General features: G+C 42.6%; 1 protein-coding gene across 1 annotated transcript in view; it reads right to left on the bottom strand.

Annotated features, from left to right (window-relative positions):
• Positions 1-3510: 3510 nt before the first annotated feature.
• SLC25A13 (solute carrier family 25 member 13) overlaps positions 3511-21064 on the bottom strand; it is a 117462-nt gene continuing 99908 nt past the window's right edge. The window contains exons 15-18 of the mRNA XM_075827743.1: positions 19791-19929; positions 8891-9049; positions 8583-8673; positions 3511-6945 (exon numbers count right to left, since the gene is read on the bottom strand). Of these exons, the coding sequence (XP_075683858.1) occupies positions 6771-6945; positions 8583-8673; positions 8891-9049; positions 19791-19929 (564 nt within the window). The 3' untranslated portion in view covers positions 3511-6770. The remainder of the gene's footprint in view (positions 6946-8582; positions 8674-8890; positions 9050-19790; positions 19930-21064) is intronic.

Raw genomic sequence — 21064 nt, 5'->3', positions numbered from 1 at the left:
TCCAATGAAGGTCAACGAGAATTTCCATCCTTCGTTTTTGCAACAAATAATGTTTACCACGATAGATTCCAGCCCAATGATTATTGATATTTGACCAAAATTAGCCATTATGGTGCCAAACAAAAAAAAGTCTGTAATTTGAGATTGAAACCAATTTGAAGCAATGGTCACTTTCCGGCAACACATAGGGCAATGGAGATGCCACTTCTTCTTTAAGTAGCAATCATGACAAGAAATGGGTTGCTTTCCCCATATATAACTAGCTGTTTTGCATGGTGACTACTGTAGAAGGAATAAAACTTTCCAGCATACAGGTTTAATGGTATAGGCAACTAAAAGGATGCCTCATTACTAGGGGGTACACTTATGACCAGGAGCCAGAATGGTTCAGTGGTTATAACGGCCCCGTCACACCTCGCAGCATGAAGCGGACTACAGGCTTTTATTTATTGGCAGAGGTTTCATAGCAGTGAAAGCAAAAACCAACCACACTATGTGGCATAGAGCCATATGATCTCCCAGGCATACGGTGCTGACACACAGTACACAATGCTCTAGAACGTCATTGTATGCTGTTGTATTATGATTCCCCTCACTAAAACAGCCCAAGATTAATATTCCTCCTACACCAAGCAGTACAGTTGGCACTATGCATATGGCCAAGAATCAGATTTCAGATGGTAAATTGTGATTTTTCACTCCAAACATTTTGACTTCTCTAAAAGCCAATGGTGGCGTCCTGTACACACTACTCCGCCTTGGCATTTAACATGGTGATTCGACATGGAAACTTGATCCATTGAGCTCTTGATGAAGTTTTCTGTAACTATATTACTTCCAAATGCAGTTTGGAACTATTAGCGAGACCTGCAACCGAGGATTTTACACTCTAGACGGTCTTCAATTTCGGCTTCTATAGCCACCACCTCGCAGTGGTCGTTGTGGCTTCTCAATAATAGTGGTTGCCATTGACTAGGTAAGTTCCAGTAGGGCAGAAAGCTCAAAGACTAGGAATTGATGACATCTTATGATCATGCCGGTGACATTTCATTGCTACGGTCAATGGAAATTTCATGGCAATATGCTTGAGTTTATGCACCTGCAAACATAGGGCTGGGTCAGGGCCGCCATCAGAAATTTCTGGGCCCCATACAGTCAAGGCATCTGGGACCCCATCCAACCATTACCGGGGGATGGGGGGGTGTTAACGGAAAGTGGCGTGAGGTGGGTATGGGTGAGACGCAGACTGGCTGTGGCTCTGTGGAGGGGCAGGGTGGAGGTAGTAGGTAGCTCTACAACCTTCCACTGCCGCGGCACACTTGGACGTAGTGTCCGCCACCTCACACGTCGCATCCACGTCACCTGCATAGACACCAGACCAGATGACAAAATTAACTCAGACCCCTAAAATAATTAACCCCCGACAACAACCCTAATGAATTTAAACCTCTGACCAAACCCCTACATTAATAATTCAGACTTCTAAATTAATTTAAACCCCAGACGAGACCCCTCAATTAATTTACACCCTCAATCAAACCCCCCAGATAAATTCAGACTACCAACCAAAACCTCTAAATTAATTTACACCCCAGATCAGGCAAAAAAAAACAAAAACAAAAAAACCAAAAACATTCAGACCCCAGACCAGACCCACTATGTACTTACCGCTCCCGGGTCCTCTTGCCTTCACTCCCGGTCAGGCGCCTCATAATTCTGACGGTGGGGCATACGGACGTCAGTACGTGGTGTGCGGCGCATACAACGCGTCAGGACCTCTTACAGCAGGGCCTGAGCAATCGTTTGGAGAAGAGAACGGGCCCTGCAATATAATGGGCTCCGTTCCTTTCGCTAAACGAAATACTGCTAGGAATAATTTTGAGGGCGGTCGGGCCCCATAAAGCAGTACCACTGGTACTGCCCTGTGGCGGCCCCAGGAAATGGTTGAAATGGGCGGCCCCACAAATGAGAAGTGGGGAGGGTTAACATATTTTTGTCGTTGTAGTGTAAAGGGGGTTTTACACAGGCCAATTATACAACGATCCAGCCCCCGTGCAAACGCTCATTCATCTGCTGATCGCATAGTTTTAAAAAAACTGAAATATTGTAGTTGTCGGCAGCACATCTGTGTAAACAGGGAGACGCGCTGCCGACATGATAATAATGTATGGGGACGAGCGATCGGAGTAACGACCGCCCGTCCCCATACTAGCTTCTTGTGACAGGAGCAGACGAGTGCCGATCAACAAGCCGTCTCGTTGATCGGCGCTAGTCTACACGGCCCTCGTCGGGCCGTGTAATAGGCCCTTAAGTCAACCCAAGCTTTCCAGATACAGCATTCGAAGAGGTAATGAGAGTAGACGATACAGAAATTGTCCTCTGTTCCAGTTTATTAGACTCCGATTAGAACGTCTGGAATAAAAATTGACCACACTGAGAACTGGTGCACTACCACAGGTTCCGGCACGATTCATGCCAAGAGTCACTAAGTAACAAGGCAGATATTAATACAATACGTGGATTCTCTACGGTTCATTCAAGCAGCAGCACTTATCATAAGTGCATCATTCACACACGGGTTTGATTTCCTAATACAAGACGTTAACTTATTGCAAAGTCATGTAGCCGTTGTCCAGATGCTCCCCTCTGAAGTGGATACGTTGCTTTTTGATGTCCCGTGTTGTCCCAACATGGCTGCAGCGTTGTGACGATTTCTGGACAACACAGAGGACCCCCAAGAAGCTGATCCATGGCACAGGGGCGCAACTGGAGGGCACCAGGTAATATAACTCCATATACCCCATCACAGTTATAATTTTGTTCTGGGATCGGGGGGTCTCTAAGGTCTAAGGCATGCACATACATTCATAAAAGGGTAGCAGAGCAGAATTAGAGGACTGTTCTAAAGACGAGGATAATTCTACTTGGTCTCTACCATCTAACCCTAGATCTTGAATGTGACTTCTAAGCACAGCACTCAAAGGGGTTTCCCCATCAAGTGGGACTCAAGTTTGGTTTGACCACTGGGATCCCAATGATCTTAAGAACGGGGTAGCAGATCCTTGTTCCTGGTTGCTTATTGGGGGTCACTCTCCAACTCAGCCGTGTCCGTTACAAACACATGACATATGCCACCACTTCACTAGTAACGAGGACCTGGTACCCCCAATTCTAAAACCATTGGGGGTCTCATTGGCCAGAACCAACAGCTTTACTAAATAAAGTTCAATAGCATATCCAGTCAATGAACAATAAAAGACTGGTTGGTAAACCCCTGTAAGAGTCACCCAAGTTTACAGAGACCCAAGGCCTTCATAGGTTGAGATTCTGCTCCAATTGACACATTTCTAAATTTACGTTTAGAAAACGGTTGTGGTCCCTTTGGTTAACAGTCTCGGGGTACACTTGGCCCTTGTCTCCCTTGCGGCTCTCAACTGGTCCTCATAGTAACACAGCGACCTCAGCTTTGTGTCTCTAGACAGAACCTAGTTTTATATAAATGCACAAGAATCAGATCCCAAAAATTTTATTAGAAGAAGTGCTGAATTTCAAATTTAACAGGAATGTAACAGCTGGAATTAAAAATGTTAAAGCATTTTAATTGAATGTTTTTTGTTTTCTTAAACCCTGAAATTTTGTAACATTATTTCCATTGCATTGCTATTCTCACAACTTAATCCAAGAAAACCTGTGTCAGACCCCGGCTCTTCATCGATCATGGAACTACAATCTTCAGAATGCTTGTCAGAGCACGCTGGGAGTTGTGGTCCACGACGCGAGGAGCCACGTGTTGCTGGAGCCTGATCGAGCCCTTATAATGTAGGAATTGGCAGAGCCCAACCTGAAATACGAGGCTTGATCCGGCTCTACACCACGTTTGCCTGATTTCAATTACAAAAACACTGAGGGCATAAAATCTTGGTGATACAATCCTGATCGTCATTGTGTGTTTATCTATTGCAGAGGGATTTTATCTTTGTTTTTTACACCTTTGTGTAACATTTAAATTTTTTAAACCTACAATATCCTATCTTGACTGCTCCAGGCGTAGATTATTGCTAAAGAGGGGGAAAAAAAAAGAAGAAATGTAACACGAGCGTGTGATTCCTGATGAATTTATAGCAACCTCCAGCTGTTGAGGGGTCGGGACGGACTACAACAATGAGCATGACCTTGCCTTCAGTCTGATTTGACATGCTAGGAGTTGTAGTTTGCTACCCGCTAAAGAGCCACAAGCTGCAGACATGACATCTGATATTCTCGGCATCTCCAAAGAATGTTCTTCCATAGCATTAAATATTCATCTCACAAAAAGTTGCTGCAGATCATCCAGTGATCGGTTTTAGTAAACACTTGTAATTCTCAAGGGATAAAAATGGAGGTTCTTCGTACTCATGCCATTCCTCTGTTATTCCTCCTGGAAATGTATGACTAAATGGACAACTAGATGTTACAATCCTCTCATCTATGGGGCATCTCTACATATTTTGGAACTGTCCAGTGTCAGACTGTGTAAGGTCACACCAAGTTAGCTAGAAAAATGCTAACGCCTGATTGCCAATTTATTTATCAATTTCCAGGAGGAATAAAAGAGGAACAAAACATCAAATTCTAAGAAAAAACGCTCTGGAATGGTTTTCAGATCTGGAATACAAGTATTTACTAAAGTAGACATGTCAGGAGAGGTAACAGGTCCCTATTTAATCGTATAATGAAAAGGTTTCAAGATCTCGGCTTGCTCTCAGTGAAAGGAAATAGCCTGCCCTGATATCGTGACTGACAGGTGTTCCCGAGTGGTCTTTCTAATGTAGTGTACATTTGTGAGCGAAACAAAATCAGGACAGGTTTACCATACACTGACAGCAAGCAGGATCTTACAAAGTGGTAAATAGTGAAAACAAAAAATATATTAGAAAGTTGCAGACCCTTTAATTATACAACGAACAGGCGTTATTTACAGAAAACTACTCGAACTGCAGAAGTGGAGCCGAATGATGGTGACCACCGCTCTCAGCGCCATTAAGTGGCATCCAGTGTTTGAAGCAGTCATACGGTTGCTGTGAGTTACAGCATATTTTTGCTATAAATGCCATGTTCATACATAAGCAGTCACCATATTAAACAACATGGCACACAGTATGCTCCCCCCCCCCCCCCCCCCCATGTATTTCTCCTCGCAGGTACACTGTGCCACCTGAAGGTTACATGGAAAGTTCTGTGCTCGGAGACCATTGGTACTATTCAAGTTATGTGATCGCACAGTAATGGATGCCCAGCAGGCTTCACATATGAGCAGAGACCGCCTTCGATATAGTATGTAGCCGCTGTGCAAATTAATGTAGGTTGTGAGAGATTAGAAGAAAGGATCTCCTTGTTTTCCAGACACAGCGCCACTATTGTCCATTGGTTGTGTCTGGTATTGCAGGTCAGCTCGATGCAAGTAAATAGAGTTGAACTGCAATACCAGAACATAGCCCATGGATAGAAGCGGTGCGGCTTCTGCCTAAAGTAAATGTCCACATATGAACACCATTTTACAGCTTATATACAGATATAATCTACATAAATAGGTCATTAACTCTGTAAATACATTACTTACCCTGTACAGATCCTGAGTTACATCCTGTATTATACTCCAGAGCTGCAATCACTATTCTGCTGGTGGAGTCACTGTGTACATACATTACATTACTTATCCTATACTGATCCTGAGTTACATCCTGTATTATATTCCAGAGCTGCACTCACTATTCTGCTGGCTTCAGAGATGAACTCTTACAGCATATTCATTTAGTTTAGCGTTTGCACAGAGTTCTTTCTGGTGATTTGCATTTTAAGAAGTGTCACCTTTACTTCAGATTACTGTACCATATCGGATGTAGGAAATGCTAATTGTCCCCTGCACTATATCAGCTCAGGTATGTAGTTAGTGATATATTATGATGACAAGTTTGTAGACTGCTTCCAGTAACATTCAGCAGAATAGTGAGTGCAGCATAATACCAGTTGTAACTCCGGATCACTATAAGATAATTAAAAGTAATATGTATCCAGTGACTCCAGCAGAATAGTGAGTGCAGCTCTGGAGTATAATACAGGATATAACTCCGGATCAGTACAGGATAAGTAATGTAATGTATGTACACAGTGACTCCACCAGCAGAATAGTGAGTGCAGCTCTGGAGTATAATACAGGATGTAATTACCAGTACAGGACAAGTAATGTATGTACACTGTCTCCATTTTTTATGTAGATTATTTCTAAATATAAAATATAGCTGAAAGATGGACATACCATTTAACTCAGTCCTGATACGGAAGTATTTTTATTTATTTTTTTAATCACCAATCATTTGGAGCAACCCAGAACTAATGTCTTGAATTTATTCTGGCCCCTATTATATTTGACCTATAAGATGAAGGTTTACCTCTTGATGATCTAGCCTACATTCATGGGGTGTGCAGATCCCAATAACGTTCACCATCCGAAGCAAACCTGAGACTCCCTATCTGTTGATGCTGGTATGAGGCTGGTAGGGTACAGTGCATCCACAACCCCCGTAGTGCCACAGGTTGCATTCTGTAAGGAAGGGAACCATGTAAAAGAGAACTGCACATAAAAGAAAACTAAAGATCTAAAAACTCTCAGGAATCAGATTGCGGAATAAAATAGTGAAAGAGGCGCCGATACACTGTAACAGATGACGGCAATGTATCGAATGACTTCTCTCCTCCTCGCCCGATTTCTCAGGGTTTAACAGCTAATGGCTTTAGGTGGCTTTAGAGGTAGCTGGTGATGGCTGAAATCTAGGAAGGTAGAGTCCAAATTTGCTTTCAATTCCTGCAAAAGTCGCCACTGCCAGTTTGTATCCGCCCACGTGGTCGGGATTCGGTGCAGGCAGCGTGATTCGGGACTTGGGGACTGGTCCGGAACCGGCTGGTTTCCTGGAATTAAAAAAAAAAATCAAGTGTTAAGAGATTTCTAAGAATTCTTGATATAGAACATAATACTTTACCTCAATCTCTTGATTTGGAAAGAAGAGCGCTAGAGATTTTTTATTTTTTTAAAAGCAAAGTCTTAAAGGGAAACTTCCGTTAAAACGTACCTAGATTCTCTTTTAAAAATGGTATATTTACTTTTGCAATAGATTTTTTTTATTGCTCCATTGCATCTAAAATAACGCAATATAGCAAAGCGTCAAGATTAAAAAAATGAACCGTTTTAGGTCTACAGCTCCTATGCAGACGTATGTGACTCCATGGTAACACACAAACAAACCCTGTGTAGTCTGACCGGGCAGTCATGTGTTAAGTCCTATTATACAGCCCGACGAGGGCCGCGTAAAAGAGCGCCGATCAACGAGACAGCGCATTGATCGGCACTCGTTTGCTCCTTACAGCTATGTATGAGGACGAGAGCTCGTTACTCCGATCGCTTGTCCTCATACGTTTCTATCATGTTGGTAGCGAGTTTTCCCGTTTACACAGAGATGTGCTGCCGACAATGATAAAAGTTTTTGCATTTAAAACGATGCGATCAGCAGTGGAACGGGCGTTTGCTCGGTCGTCGGCTGATCGTTGCCCCGTTTACACAGGACAATTATCGGGAACGAGCGTTCTTCTTTGCCCGATAATTGGCCCGTGTATAGGGGCCTTTACTCTCTTCCATTTGTCCCCTACTTATTATGGTTATACATTAAGTATATTAGTAGGGGACAGATGGAAGGGAGTAACACATGACTGCAGGGTCAGACAACACAGGGTTTGTGTATAACTATGGAGACACATAGGTTTGCATAGAAGCTGTATACACAGATTTAAAAAAAAAAAAGTAGTATCTGCAAAGTTGCTTACGTTTTTAGATTCGATGTATTAGATAAGGGGTGTACAACCTTTTCTGGTCCAAAAACCATTGTCGGATTGTACCACTCAATAAAACCAATACATTTATGGCATATGGACATAAATAAGTGTGCATTCAATTTCTAGGACCCCTACTTATCAATAGAATGGGGGGCTCCTGCTCAGGACTCCAGAGAGGAGACACCCGCATGTGTGTGTCTCTCTCTCTCTCCATTGCAGTTTGTGAGTTTTACATCTCCCATATATCATAATGGAGAGAGAGACGCGCACGACCATCTTTAGACCTCATCTACCCCTCTTCAAAGCGCCGAACACAGGGTCCGGCAACCCCCAGTCTCCAAATTCTGAACTGAACACCTCCTGTAGAGCTGGGATCATGCATCCATGTGCAGAGAGGAAGATGGCAGACGGGTCCGAGCACTTTTAAAAAAAAAAAAGATAAAAAAAACGAAAACCACCATGCAACAGAAATGACTATTCTTCACTAGGGCATAACATTCCCCTATAGTGTACGATGGACTCCCCAACTTGTGTTCATTATCCAGATAATATTCAGTACAGGAGCAAGAGGTGAAAACTCCAGACACGTGAAAGTTGTCACCAAGGAAGACCACGGCAGGCACAATAAATGAGATAGACAGTTGTATAGAAAAAATAAAAATTACATTTGGTAAAAAAATAATAATAAAAAGATGAACAAAACGGAGTCAGAAACTTACACTCCACCAAAATCCACGTAAAACCAACGTTGCAATAACTCGTAAGTCACCAGAGTCACACCAAACTGTGGAGAGGACCTGAACACACGGGCTGCAAGAAGACAGGACATTAGGCGGTTTCCATATATACAAGTCCTAAGATAGATAATTGACATGGAGATAGAAAACAACGGGGGATGAACTGCAATACCAGACACCGCCACATGAGTGGCTCCGTTTCAGTGAAAAAAAAACAAAAAAACTTTTCTCTAATCCTGGACAACCCCTTTAAGAATGTCAGTCTACCCCTATAAATGTAAACATCTTACCTCCAGCGCCTTTCCATAATGCTCGATGTCCTTCCTCTTGCAGGACTTTCCTAAAGCAGTCTATGACACCAGAGTAAGTGGTTTGACCAGCCCGTGCTGCCACCTGTAGTCGAGTCTTAACAACATCAGCAGGGGTCACAAGAGAAGCCGCCGGCATACCTGTAGAACATGCCAAAAGTTATAGAATGACCTATAGACCAGTGCCAACATACAATCGCTATCCACAATACAAAGGTGACACGTTACAACCAGTAATGGCGTCCATTACAGGGCACAAAGAAGTTGTCATTAGATACTTGGTCTAGTTATACGGCGCTACATCCCATATCTTGGCATAACCTTGGGGGACAACCACTGTAGGACTTGTAGCAATGGCCATATTGGTTGTCACCAGGTCTCCTCGTAACAGATGAAGTCCAAACAAATGGCTGTGCTCAAACCTGGAATTCCTTCATTAAACACATGGTAAATTTAGTGGTCAGTCCTATATCGGTTTGGTTTTTTTGCCGCTTTTATCACTGCATATGAGATCCACCACATTGGGGTCGTTGCATAGCAACCGTCTGAATCAGACTTCGGTGACTACTTTTCTCCCCAGTCAATGGGGATAAGCCTGTGTCACTATATCAAACACCAGAACTTCCTGTATGATGTCATTACACGGACTGTTCCACACGGGGAGGATGCAGAAACGGAATAAGGTCACAGTTAAGCCCTCCTGGCTCATTACTTATAATCTCGATACTTTTTTTTAGGAGAATATTGATAGAAGAATAATCACACTGTCCTCCTCAGTAGGCAGCGATGCTACTGGCTCCACCCACTCTCGTGATGGGATTGACAGAAGAAAATGAAAAGTCAAGATGGCGTCTGTAGCAGTCTAGAGATTGATGGACAATCAGGTGGTGGGTGCTATGATTAAAAGTTGGGTTTCCGCTGCAGGTCTTTTTTTAAGAGACGCCACCTATCAAGGGACTTATTTCAGGGCCATTATTTTATTTTATTTTTTTCCAGTAGAAAAAATTCTATAAGTATATACATTAAAAAAAAGAGAAAAATTCTGTTTATAGAAGGATTCCATTTTTTGTATTTTTGGCATAGTAGGATCTAAAGGGCGGCAGAGATCTCCGAAATATGATTGACCTCATGTTTCCCAGCAGGAAATGATCTCATGGTAGAAAGTGTGCCATCATCTCTTGAGGTTTTCTCCAAAAAAACAACCTAAATTAGGGGCTACAAAATGACTGAAAGATTTCCGCCAAGAAAAAAATAAAATATGAGCTATCAGAACCCAGTGAGCCACTCAGACCCTTACCCCTTAAGGCCTACCATGCTGGCAGTCATCTAGAACATGGAGCCTACCGAACGATCAGCACATGACATCTTCAAATACACGTCGCCTTCTCCGTATCAGAATAACAGAAACTCGGCATCCGGCTCCACGTAATCCCCAACATGTCTGATGATTAAATTCAGATTTTTGGGAGGTGAAAGCTCCTTTGGCCTTTTGCTTTTTATTTTTTTTCGTCTTCACGCCTCTTTGTGGCTACTGGCAAGGAACACACAGCGAGCTGAAAAGCAGAGTCTTCAAACTCACCACCGCTGCCGCCACCATTTACCCACAGGCGCGCGCAAGCAGAACCGTCTGCCACCACCTTAAATAACCCTATGTATACTCGGCATCCCAGCAAAGAAAGATTTCTGTGCAAAATCAGCAAACCAAATACAGCTAGGATTTCAAGAGGGAGTATAAAAAAAAAATAATATATAAAAATCTCCCAATGAATTCGCTCTGCAGCGTACAAGGCTCCGATGTCTTACCATGGTATACAATATCTATGTAGGTGGGACATATTAGATAGAAATAAAGAACATGTGCCCGAGTGCTTGGAAATTAGAATGCAGTCCCAGTCCCAGTCTTCAGATATCGCACAACTGGCTAGATCACAATGTGAAGTTTGGAGCGAACTTGCTTAATAAAGGGAGCTGCTTAAAGGGGTTCTCCGCTTTGGACAGTCACTACTTGTTAGAAGGATACCTTGGAAATAAGATGATTATAAAGTGTCTCCCTGCTGGGACCTCCAGCGATCAGCTGTGATCTTTGGAGAAACCTGGCAGCGTTCAATTACCCTGCAGCGCCACCACAGGTGAAACTCAGCATTTCACACTGCCCAGTCATATAATGGGTTGTCGGCGTAATACAGGACAGGTCCTCCAGCAGGAGAGACGCTCTTTGTAACCACTGTCCACTCTGGCCATGAGATGAGGATCCGGACACCCCGTTAACTCCAAAATCTCTAATAGCGTGTATGACAATGGGTTTCCTAAAGTGGACAACATTGTCTCTACAGTCAGCAATTGTAAAATCTAGGAACGGGTTATACCTTTTGTTTTTTGGTATTTTTCCCACAAATGTTTTACCCTGTGCAGTTTTGAAAACCAGCTGCTACCTGGAAACCATCAACAAGCAGGATAATTGATCTTATTATTTCAGTTCTCTAGAACTTTTAGTTAACAAGATTTCCTTGAACAGACTTTGTGAGTCTTACTGCTTCGTTAACAACTCAATACCCATTGCAGCTCTGATTATTCATATAAAAATATCCCATATAGGAATAAGAGGTGGTCACAGATGTAGTGGAGCAGAGTCTGTTGAAGTAGTAGAGAGAGTGATTTAACACAACTCCCTATGATATAACAATATGTTATTTGTGGCTATCCATAGGAACCCACTGCCCATTCTGAACAGTATCCAAAGAACGGCCAAAACAGGTATACAATTTCCCAAGTCATAAGACCCATCAATAGCAGCTTGTTGATGGTTTCCAGTTAGCAACATTATTTTTCAACATTGCACGTAAAAATAAACTGAATAAGGGCTTTTTCAGACTACGTATATGTAATCAGTGTCAGACGATTATTTTTTTTTAATGGCGGTCGTATATATGTGTGTATGTATGTATATGTATATATGTGGGTGTGTGTGTGTGTATATGTATATATGTGTGTGTGTATGTATATATGTGGGTGTGTATGTATATATGTGGGTGTGTGTGTGTATATATGTGGGTGTGTGTGTATGTGTGTGTATGTATATATATATGTGGGTGTGTGTATGTATATATGTGTGTATGTTTATGTGTGGGTGTGTGTGTATATATGTGGGTGTGTGTGTGTGTGTATGTATATATATATGTGGGTGTGTGTATGTATATATATGTGTGTGTATATATATATATATATATATATATATATATATATATATATATATGTGTATGTATATGTGTGGGTGTGTGTGTATATATGTGGGTGTGTGTGTGTATATATATATATATATATACATACACACACACACACACACACACACACACACCCACATATATATGCACACACACCCACATATATATACACACACACACCCACATATATACACACACACACACACACACACACATATATATACACACACACACACACACACACACATATATATATATACACACACACACACACACACATATATATATATACACACACACACCCACATATATACACACACACACACACACACATTCACATTGTTTTAACATGTGAAGGGCCCGTGAAAAAAATAGGACATGTCCAAGTCTATGAGGGAACGTGAAAACCGGTCCAGAACGGGTGTGAATCGGACGTGAAAAACAGCCTTTTTTCACGGCCGGTTTCGCACACATCCATCTGAATATAGTCTTATAAAGGTGCGGCTTCACAGTCTGACTAGAAGACGTTTATATTCTGCTGCAGTTCTTTTCTGAAGTGGAAATGTTCTTCCACAACTCTTAAGAAATTGATAATAACTGGTCAGAATTATATAAAGGGGTAAACCCATCATAAATATTTATGCCATCCACAGAATATGCCATAAATGCTTGATAGGTTCAGGTCCCACCTCTGGGAACCTCATTCATCAGGAGAATGGGGGCCACGTGATCCCATTAGAAGTCAATGGAGGGGTGGTCACACTTGTGCGCAGGTATTCCCATTGAAGTCTACGGTGGACATGGAAAGAGCCAAGCCAGCAGCGCTTGTTTTTTTTTCTGTAACTTCCATAGACTTTAATGTAGAGGCGTGTACAAGTGCTGCCATCTCTCCATTGAGCGCGGTCATCGGGGTCACGTGATGTGGGACCCGCACCTATGGCATATCCTGTGTATAGGGCATAAATGTTTATAATGGGATTATCCCTTTAAATATCGTTCTGTTTCACCACAATGTGCAGCATTTGTCCTGGGAGCAGACCGGTGGGCGTTGTGATAACGCCATCCCTACCGATTCTGTTACTTTTGGATTTTATTGCATGATCCAAACCAAATAAGTCTCTGAGCGAAAGAGCAATTTTTTTTATTTTTTTTTTATTAAGTCTGAGTATTTTAGCCAAACCAACATGGTCTGGCTCCTCACACTCGACCCAACTCGATGAAGCTGCAGTATACAGCCGTACGCAGGAGACGGTATACATTTAAGGAGGCATAGAGCGACGTCAAATCAAAAAATCATCTGTAACATGTGGTCAAAAGAAAACCTTACACGCTGCAAATTATCCCGTCAATCTCATGCAGAATATCGTACAAACGCCCAGACAAGCGCTTCTGTGAGCGACAACGATGATACTTATATTGCTAAAATGAACATGGTTTATACCCCAAACTAGTAAATTACACAATAATCCTCCATTAATCCATCATCTGGAGCCCCCACTAATCCAGCATCAGGTTAAAAATATCCCAGTGCCGAATTAGCAGGCAACCCCCCAATGGTTTTGCCATTTTTAGCGATTAATTGCAGAGGTATAAAGTGCGGGAATGGTGGGTCAGCAGCTAAAACGTATTTATAAAAAGTGTTTTACAACAGGAGGAAAGTTCCTATGATGTATACTATTTAAAAAAAAAAATAAAAAAAAAAAATTGTATTGCTCCAGCGCATCTTCGCTTATACAGTTCCTATACAGACCTGTGTGTCTCCATGGTTACAGACTACAAACAAACTGTGTAGTCTGATCCTGAAGTCATGCGTTACGCCCTTTTCTTGATACCCTACCAGCAGGGGCCAGCAACCTTCGACACTCCAGCTGTTGTGAAACTACAATTCCCAGCATGTCCTGACAGCCTTTGGCTGTAATAAAGACTTTGGCTGTCAGGGCATGCTGGGAGTTTTAGTTTCTCAACAACTGGAGCGCTGAAGGTTGCCAACCCCTACCGAGAGCAGAAAAGAGGCATATGAGAGAGTGTAACACATGACTGCAGGATCAGACTACAGGATATTTTGTAGTCTGTAACCATGGAGACACACTAGAGCAATAAAAAATATAAATACATTTAAAAAAAAAAGTTGGTTGCAAAAATGTGCATACCCTTTAAAGCATCCAAAAGTTTAGTCCCGAACCTGTTCCTCTAGTAGTGATATTACTAAACTATGGCCATTACTGAAACTTAGCTGTAGTATTTTCCCGGTTGTGCAAGACCTTGCGCTAACATATAAAAATCATTGTTATAGTTGAAAGATTTGTGCTGAAAGGGTTGATAAATATGAGAATAGAAAAAGATAGCGGCTTTATGCCAGAAACAGCGCCACCCTTATCCATGGGCTGTGTTTGGTATTGCAGTTCATGCAGTTGGACGCTGCCATTCCAAAGCAGACCTGTTTTTCCAATCCCATACAACCCCTTTAACCATGGTCTTTCTTCCTAAAGTTTCTCTACCCTTACAACGGAGTTGAATCTATCCTCCTGACCGTCTGTTAATCCAGAACATCTGATAATCTGACAGACGCTGGATTAAAGGAATTTTAGATGTATTCTGTTTCCGTAAATAAATGTTTGTTCTATTGTTTTATATTTCAGGCTTCATATATTCAAAGGCTTGAAGAGCAGACGACAATCTTGCGTCAGACAGGTTGACGTTATGGGGATGGGGCACATATTACATTACAGTAAAAAGGCCAAAAAGGAAAAAAGCAGCTTCCCCCTCCCCCTCCGGTAGAATTTGAATGTATTGTTTCATATCTATAGATGTGTTCGGCGATGGTGCACCCCAACGTAGATTCGCAGCGTTGTAGATCGCGAGCCTGACATAAATGAAAGCATAAAAGCAGCCTGTGTGACTGAACATCAAAAGAGGAATTATCTTGGTCTGCAATCACATCAGCGGCTTTCAAAGGGGACGACTGAATCTCAGAAATTGTTTGGCTTGTCGATGTACGCTTGCATTTCACGTCGGCGCGCAGGCTCCCGTGTTAAAGGCTTGTTTTGTTTCAATGAAACAGGTTGGAAGCCGACAAGTCTAAAGACATTTGTATCTGATCAAGTAGTTGGGAACAGAAGTGTTTATGGTTACCCATGCTTAAACCAAATAAGACCACTTTGAAATGAAAAGAAAAAAAAGTGCAAGTCAATCTATGGAATGCCTTCATTTCTGGGCTCCATATAGGTGACCTGATCCCTATAGAAAAGGTTTCCTTGCTTGAATTTTCAGCCCGTATAGACGCAAAGACATGCATCTTAAAGTAACTTTTTGAAAGCTTATTATATTTTGCTCAAAGGGCGGGATTCACGGAATAACTACATTATAGTGGCCATTTTTAGCAGCTATGGAGCAATCATTTAGTCACACAGTCACCCTGGCTTCATAGAAATACATAGCCACTGCTATCTCCTTCTACACTGAATTCAATGGAGTCCCTGAGCTGTGGTACAGTCACGAAATACTGTACTAGGCATAGCCGCCTATACAGATGAGCTGCTGTGCCAGTGTAAACAATGAAAGGGATGCGGCACTTGCAGGAGCCCATGTCAGACCTACACAGATCTAATCCTGAAGATAGGCCATCAATGTTTAAGTCCCGGAGAATTATTTTAAAGGGGTTCTCCACTTTGGACAATCCCTACTTGTTAGAAGGATCCATGACAATAAGCTGATCACAAAGTGTCCACTTGCTGAGACCTCCAGCGATCAGCTGTGATCTGTGGGAGAAACTTGGTAGTAAATGTTAAATTTCTCTGCAGCACCGACACAGGAAAACTTAGGCATTACACAGTGTCCATTCATATTAATGGGTTGTAATGCAGAACAGGACAGGTCTATGTAACTGCTCTCCACTCTGGCCGACAGATGAGGATCCTGAATATAGGAACCCCTCTAAAACAGAATTCCCTAAATGGGTATATGACCATGGGTTTAGCCAGCCTCTTTAAAGTGATCGCCCCATCTCATTCATAAAGTCTAATATGATCGCTAAACTAGATAGGATTTCTACTAAATATCTTTATTTTTAGAAAGTGCACCCATCTCCTGAAATTTTTTCATCTCCTCCCTGGGTCACCCTTTTTGTTTATTGCTCATTGTATGAGGTTAGGGTCCCTCCTGTGGTCCTGCAGCGATGGGTCTGTTTTCTCTAATGTATAGGATGGCTGGGATCTCGGGAGCGTACCTCCTGCATGTGATTTAGATCCAGGCCACCTCTCTGCCACTCCGTAGAAGTGCATGGAAGGCTCCAGGGCATGCGCAGAAGGAGACCTGGAGCCAATGAATAAAGCTGCCGACCACACGTAGATGCCAACGGTTTATCAAAACGATGAGTCACGCCCACCAAAGAGGAGTGAATCGGGAAGTTGAAGGCAGAGGCGAAGGTAAATGGGGAGATCGGAAGACCACTAAAAAAGTCACTACTCATTTCACCAAAAAAGCTGCCAAAGTGATGCTACGTGATTTTGTGCCACACTCTAAAAAACTAAGTCTGTGGCGTTCATCAGTAAAATCGGGGTCAAAATAGACTTAATGGGGGCAAAATTGGTTGGAATGGCCCACAGAACTCTTAGGACTGGTGGAGTTTCTTTATAAAAATAATTCCATATACCAACAAATACTTACACGGAAAATCCACTAGCAGCCCTACATCCGTCCACCGTACCTTCCTGTATTCTGATAAAACCCCCATCACTACATTTATCAGTGTTGAGATCTAGAGAAGATAACCACGTAAACTCAAAAGCATATTTTGTGTTGCTCCAATAAAACTTCTCAAAATATGTAAAGAATGCTGTAGACCACCCAGTACAGTGTACATATAATGCCGATAGCAGTACATACAAGTCAGCCAGCAATGGGTAAAATGTACCTCGTGTGATAAAATTGACAGTCACGGAGGACGTAGAGGGTTTCATTTTTATTTCCTGGAGCCTAAAGAGACTTCCAGATCGGCTTGTTGTGGGGAAAGTTATGATTACGAAAACATAGAAGTACAGGGGTGGTAGAGCAGACTTGCCGAGACCGCACAGTAGTAACATATGATGAGGATACGCTCCTGTGGAAGTATTTGATCACCTTACTTAAAAAATAAAGTAAAAAAACAAAACAAAAACCAAAGCTCGACAGTACTCCGTGTTTCTAGCACAAATCCGTAGTGAATATATGAAACCTTGTAATAAATCTGGGGGTAAAGTAGTGACTTCCTCATCTTTCAGCAGCATGTAGAAGCCATTTCCCTGTCTGCAGGCTCTATGTAAACATTCAAAAGCCTCCTCAGCCCCCCCCAAAAAATCCATCTACTGTAAACTAATAGACAGGAAGGCAGGCGATGCAGCGGCAGCTTCTCTTGCTTTCTCTGTGAGTGCATGCTGTGAGAGGGGAGGGGGAGCTGAAGAGAGGAGACATCGGATTGGCTCAGACCACCGAGGACAGAATTAGAGTCCACAAGGAAGAACCTGTCCACTCGGCAGACATTGAAACAAACAAAAAAGAACACAGGTTAGGCTGGGTTTAAACACTACGTTCAGTGTATCCTTAAGGCTTCGTGACCTGACATATACCAAAAGTTTCTCCTTTTGGGCATACGTTGGCATACTTTACTGGATAAAATAGACTACTATGCAATTCCATTATTTATTTATTTTACTTTTTTTTTGTTAAACAACATATATCGCTCAGTAGACATTTCCTTACAATGGGACCCTACGGGTAACGCATATGGCACTGTATGCCTTGACAAAGCACGGCAGAAAGCGAAAAAGCCGTATGCAGATTGCTTTCTATATCCTGTGACCGTAATTTGTAATAATGAACAGTTTTGCTGAATGGTAAGTGCCGTGGAGTTTTCTCTTGTTGAAGTGTATGCCTATACAGTGGCACAAGCCTGAAGCCTTCTTTAGGAGGTCTATGTCGGGAAACATTCAAGGCGTATTTCTCCGACGGAAGGCTGTGACGTGACATACAATACTCCTTGCTGAACTACATCTAATAAACATCTACAGCTGCCACAGGAGTCACTGATCTAGTTGTTTTTTTTGTAACAGCAAGTTCATCTTAAATTCTTCATTGGCTGAGGAAGCCTGTAATGTTATAACGACAACACAGGATGCAGGGCAGACAAATATTAGGTCTACCTTGCACTTTCCCCTATATAGATCACGGATGTACTTGCCATTTGTTTCTTTTCAGGGGTCTATCCTACAGACTGGACGACAAAGAAACACGAACGGTCACAGCTATGGGTATGACAAATACTCAGGTACTAGAGCTTAAACCACAGCCACGTGGACGATATGAGTAACTTATATACCTGTCTCACCATGTCCTATGTGGGACGAAGTATTAGTAAGTAGGATTTACATGAGCATAAAAAAGGCGCAATTTAAAGCGGCTCTGTCACCACATTATAAGTGGCCTATATTGTACATGATGTGATCGGCGCTGTAATGTAGATCACAGCAGTTTTTTTATTTAGAAAAACGATCATTTTTGACGGAGTTATGACCTATTTTAGCTTTATGCTAATGAGTTTCTCAATGGACAACTGGGCGTGTTTTACTATATGACCAAGTGGGCGTTGTACAGAGAAGTGTATGACGCTGACCAATCAGCGTCATACACTTCTCTCCATTTATTTACACAGCACATAGTGATTTTTAGTAGATCACTATGTGCAGTCACATACTCACACATTAACATTACTGAAGCGTCTTGAGAGTAAATAGACATCACCTCCAGCTAGGACGGGATGTCTATTCACAATCCCGACACTTCGGAAACGTTTGTGTGGGATTTACAGCACCACAAGCGTAATCTCGCGAGATTATGCTGTAAATGACAGTTTACAGCGAGATTACGCTTGCTGTGCTGTAAATCAACCACACAAACGTTACCGAAGTGTCGGGATTGTGAATTGACATCCTGCCCTGGCTGGAGGTGATGTCTATTCACTGTCAGGACACTTCAGTAACGTTAATGTGTGTGTATGTGACTGCACATAGTGATCTAGTAAGATCACTATATGCTGTGTAAATGAATGGAGAGAAGTGTATGACGCTGATTGGTCAGCGTCATACACTTCTCTCCACAACGCCCACTTGGTCAAAAAGTAATACATGCCCAGTTGTCCATTAAGAAACTCATTAGCATAAAGCAAAAATAGGTCATAACTTTCTAAATAAAAAACACTGCTGTGATCTACATTACAGCGCCCATCACATTATGTAGAAGACAGGGCACTTATAATGTGGTGACAGAGCCTCTTTGAAGATGATCACACTGGAAAACATCACGTATGTTAACGATGGGCCGCTATGGTTTTAAAAGTTCTTGGCCTGGAAGCCGGGTGTTAAAAGATCTAAAAATAAATTGAATGGTTTTGCATTTGGGAAGCTCGGAAGAAGAACCTACGCCCCTTGATAAATGCAAATATGACTATTGGGATATATAATAAACAATATAAAATCCTAATTTCTTCCATCTGCTCAGGAGATGCGTTTCGGGTGGGCATTAGCGTGGTTTGGTATTAGTGTGCTGTGTTACTGTTGTAAAACAACAACAAAAAATAAAAAAAAAAATAAAAAAATTCAATAAGCACAAGTACAAACCCGTTCACTTACCGGCGATGGCTCCAGCCAACAAGAGATACCCCGGGCTGACTCTGCCGTCTTCTCCTGCAAAAGCCTTTTTCATATGTGCATAGCAGGGGAAGTAGATGGCTGAAAAGGGGATATCACGGAGAAAGCACGCCTTAGCACCCTGTAAAAAAAAAAAAAATAATTCTAAATCATGACAACTCCGTAAAGGCTACGATCACTATAGTCATTTCATAAGACAAAAGGATGAGAAGGATTCGGAAGTCTTGAAAGATCAAGGTCTGTGCCGTGATACAAGATTTCTAGATACATAGGGGGATTTGTATCAAAACTGCTGCAAATGAAAAGTGGAATCGTTACCTAAGGCAACCAATCAGATTACACCTATAATTTATCAGAGGCCTATTGGAAAATGGAATCAGCGACCCGATTGGCTGCCATGGTCGACCACGCCACTTTTACTTCGCACCTGTTTTCATACATCTACCCCAGTATGCATAAAATCGAGATCTGCAGATCCAAATAACCATCAAAATCTACAGCACTCTAGCCAGGCATGTGTGAACATTGATGCAGATAATTATTTGAATCCATACAAGGTCCCTATGACAACTCTGTAAACACAAATCATAGATCCCGACGACAACAGGTCTCCTGATTTATTTCTGCAAAGTTGTCATTGATGCGTGTGTAGACCGTGATGTAGATGGTGATTTGCTAAGGCGGGATTCACACGACCGGGTCGCGTCCGAGCCCGAGTGCCGGCCGGTAAAATCGGCCATTCTGCCCGGCCGGTTTGCATAAAGTTATGCATCCGTGCCGGGCCGGGCAGATCCGGACAGTGACATCAGCGGCAACTCCTGAAGGGGAATCCCCATGTGTTCGGGGATTCCGCTTCAGGAGTTTCCCCTGATGTCACTGCCCAGATATGGACAGAGACATCAAGCGCTCTGTCCAGGAGCGGAATCCCCGAACACACGGGGATTCCGCTCCTTCAGGAAGCTAAAGTGCGGCTAGCACATAGCAGAGCGGGGAGATACCTCCCTGCTCTGCTATAGTGGCGTCGCTACAGTAGTAGCAGCAGCAGCAGCTGCTGCAGCTGCTAGCGGCGCCATCAAAAGTGTCGCCGGGGCCAGGGCGCTTTTAAAACAAGCAGGAGAAGGGAACCAGCGCAGCGCTCCCTTCCACCTGCTGTACACCCCGGCCCTGCCACACCGTGTACAGCGATGGCATTCGTCAGAATGGCATCAACTCCTCCTCCTCACATGCACTCTGCGCTGTGAGGAGGAGGAGGAGAT

The sequence above is a fragment of the Rhinoderma darwinii genome, chromosome 5, assembly GCF_050947455.1.
Source record: "Rhinoderma darwinii isolate aRhiDar2 chromosome 5, aRhiDar2.hap1, whole genome shotgun sequence".
Taxonomy (NCBI): Eukaryota; Metazoa; Chordata; class Amphibia; order Anura; family Rhinodermatidae; genus Rhinoderma; species Rhinoderma darwinii.
The sequence above is the reverse complement of the archived record's forward strand: the minus strand, read 5'-3'. Positions and strand labels throughout refer to the sequence as shown.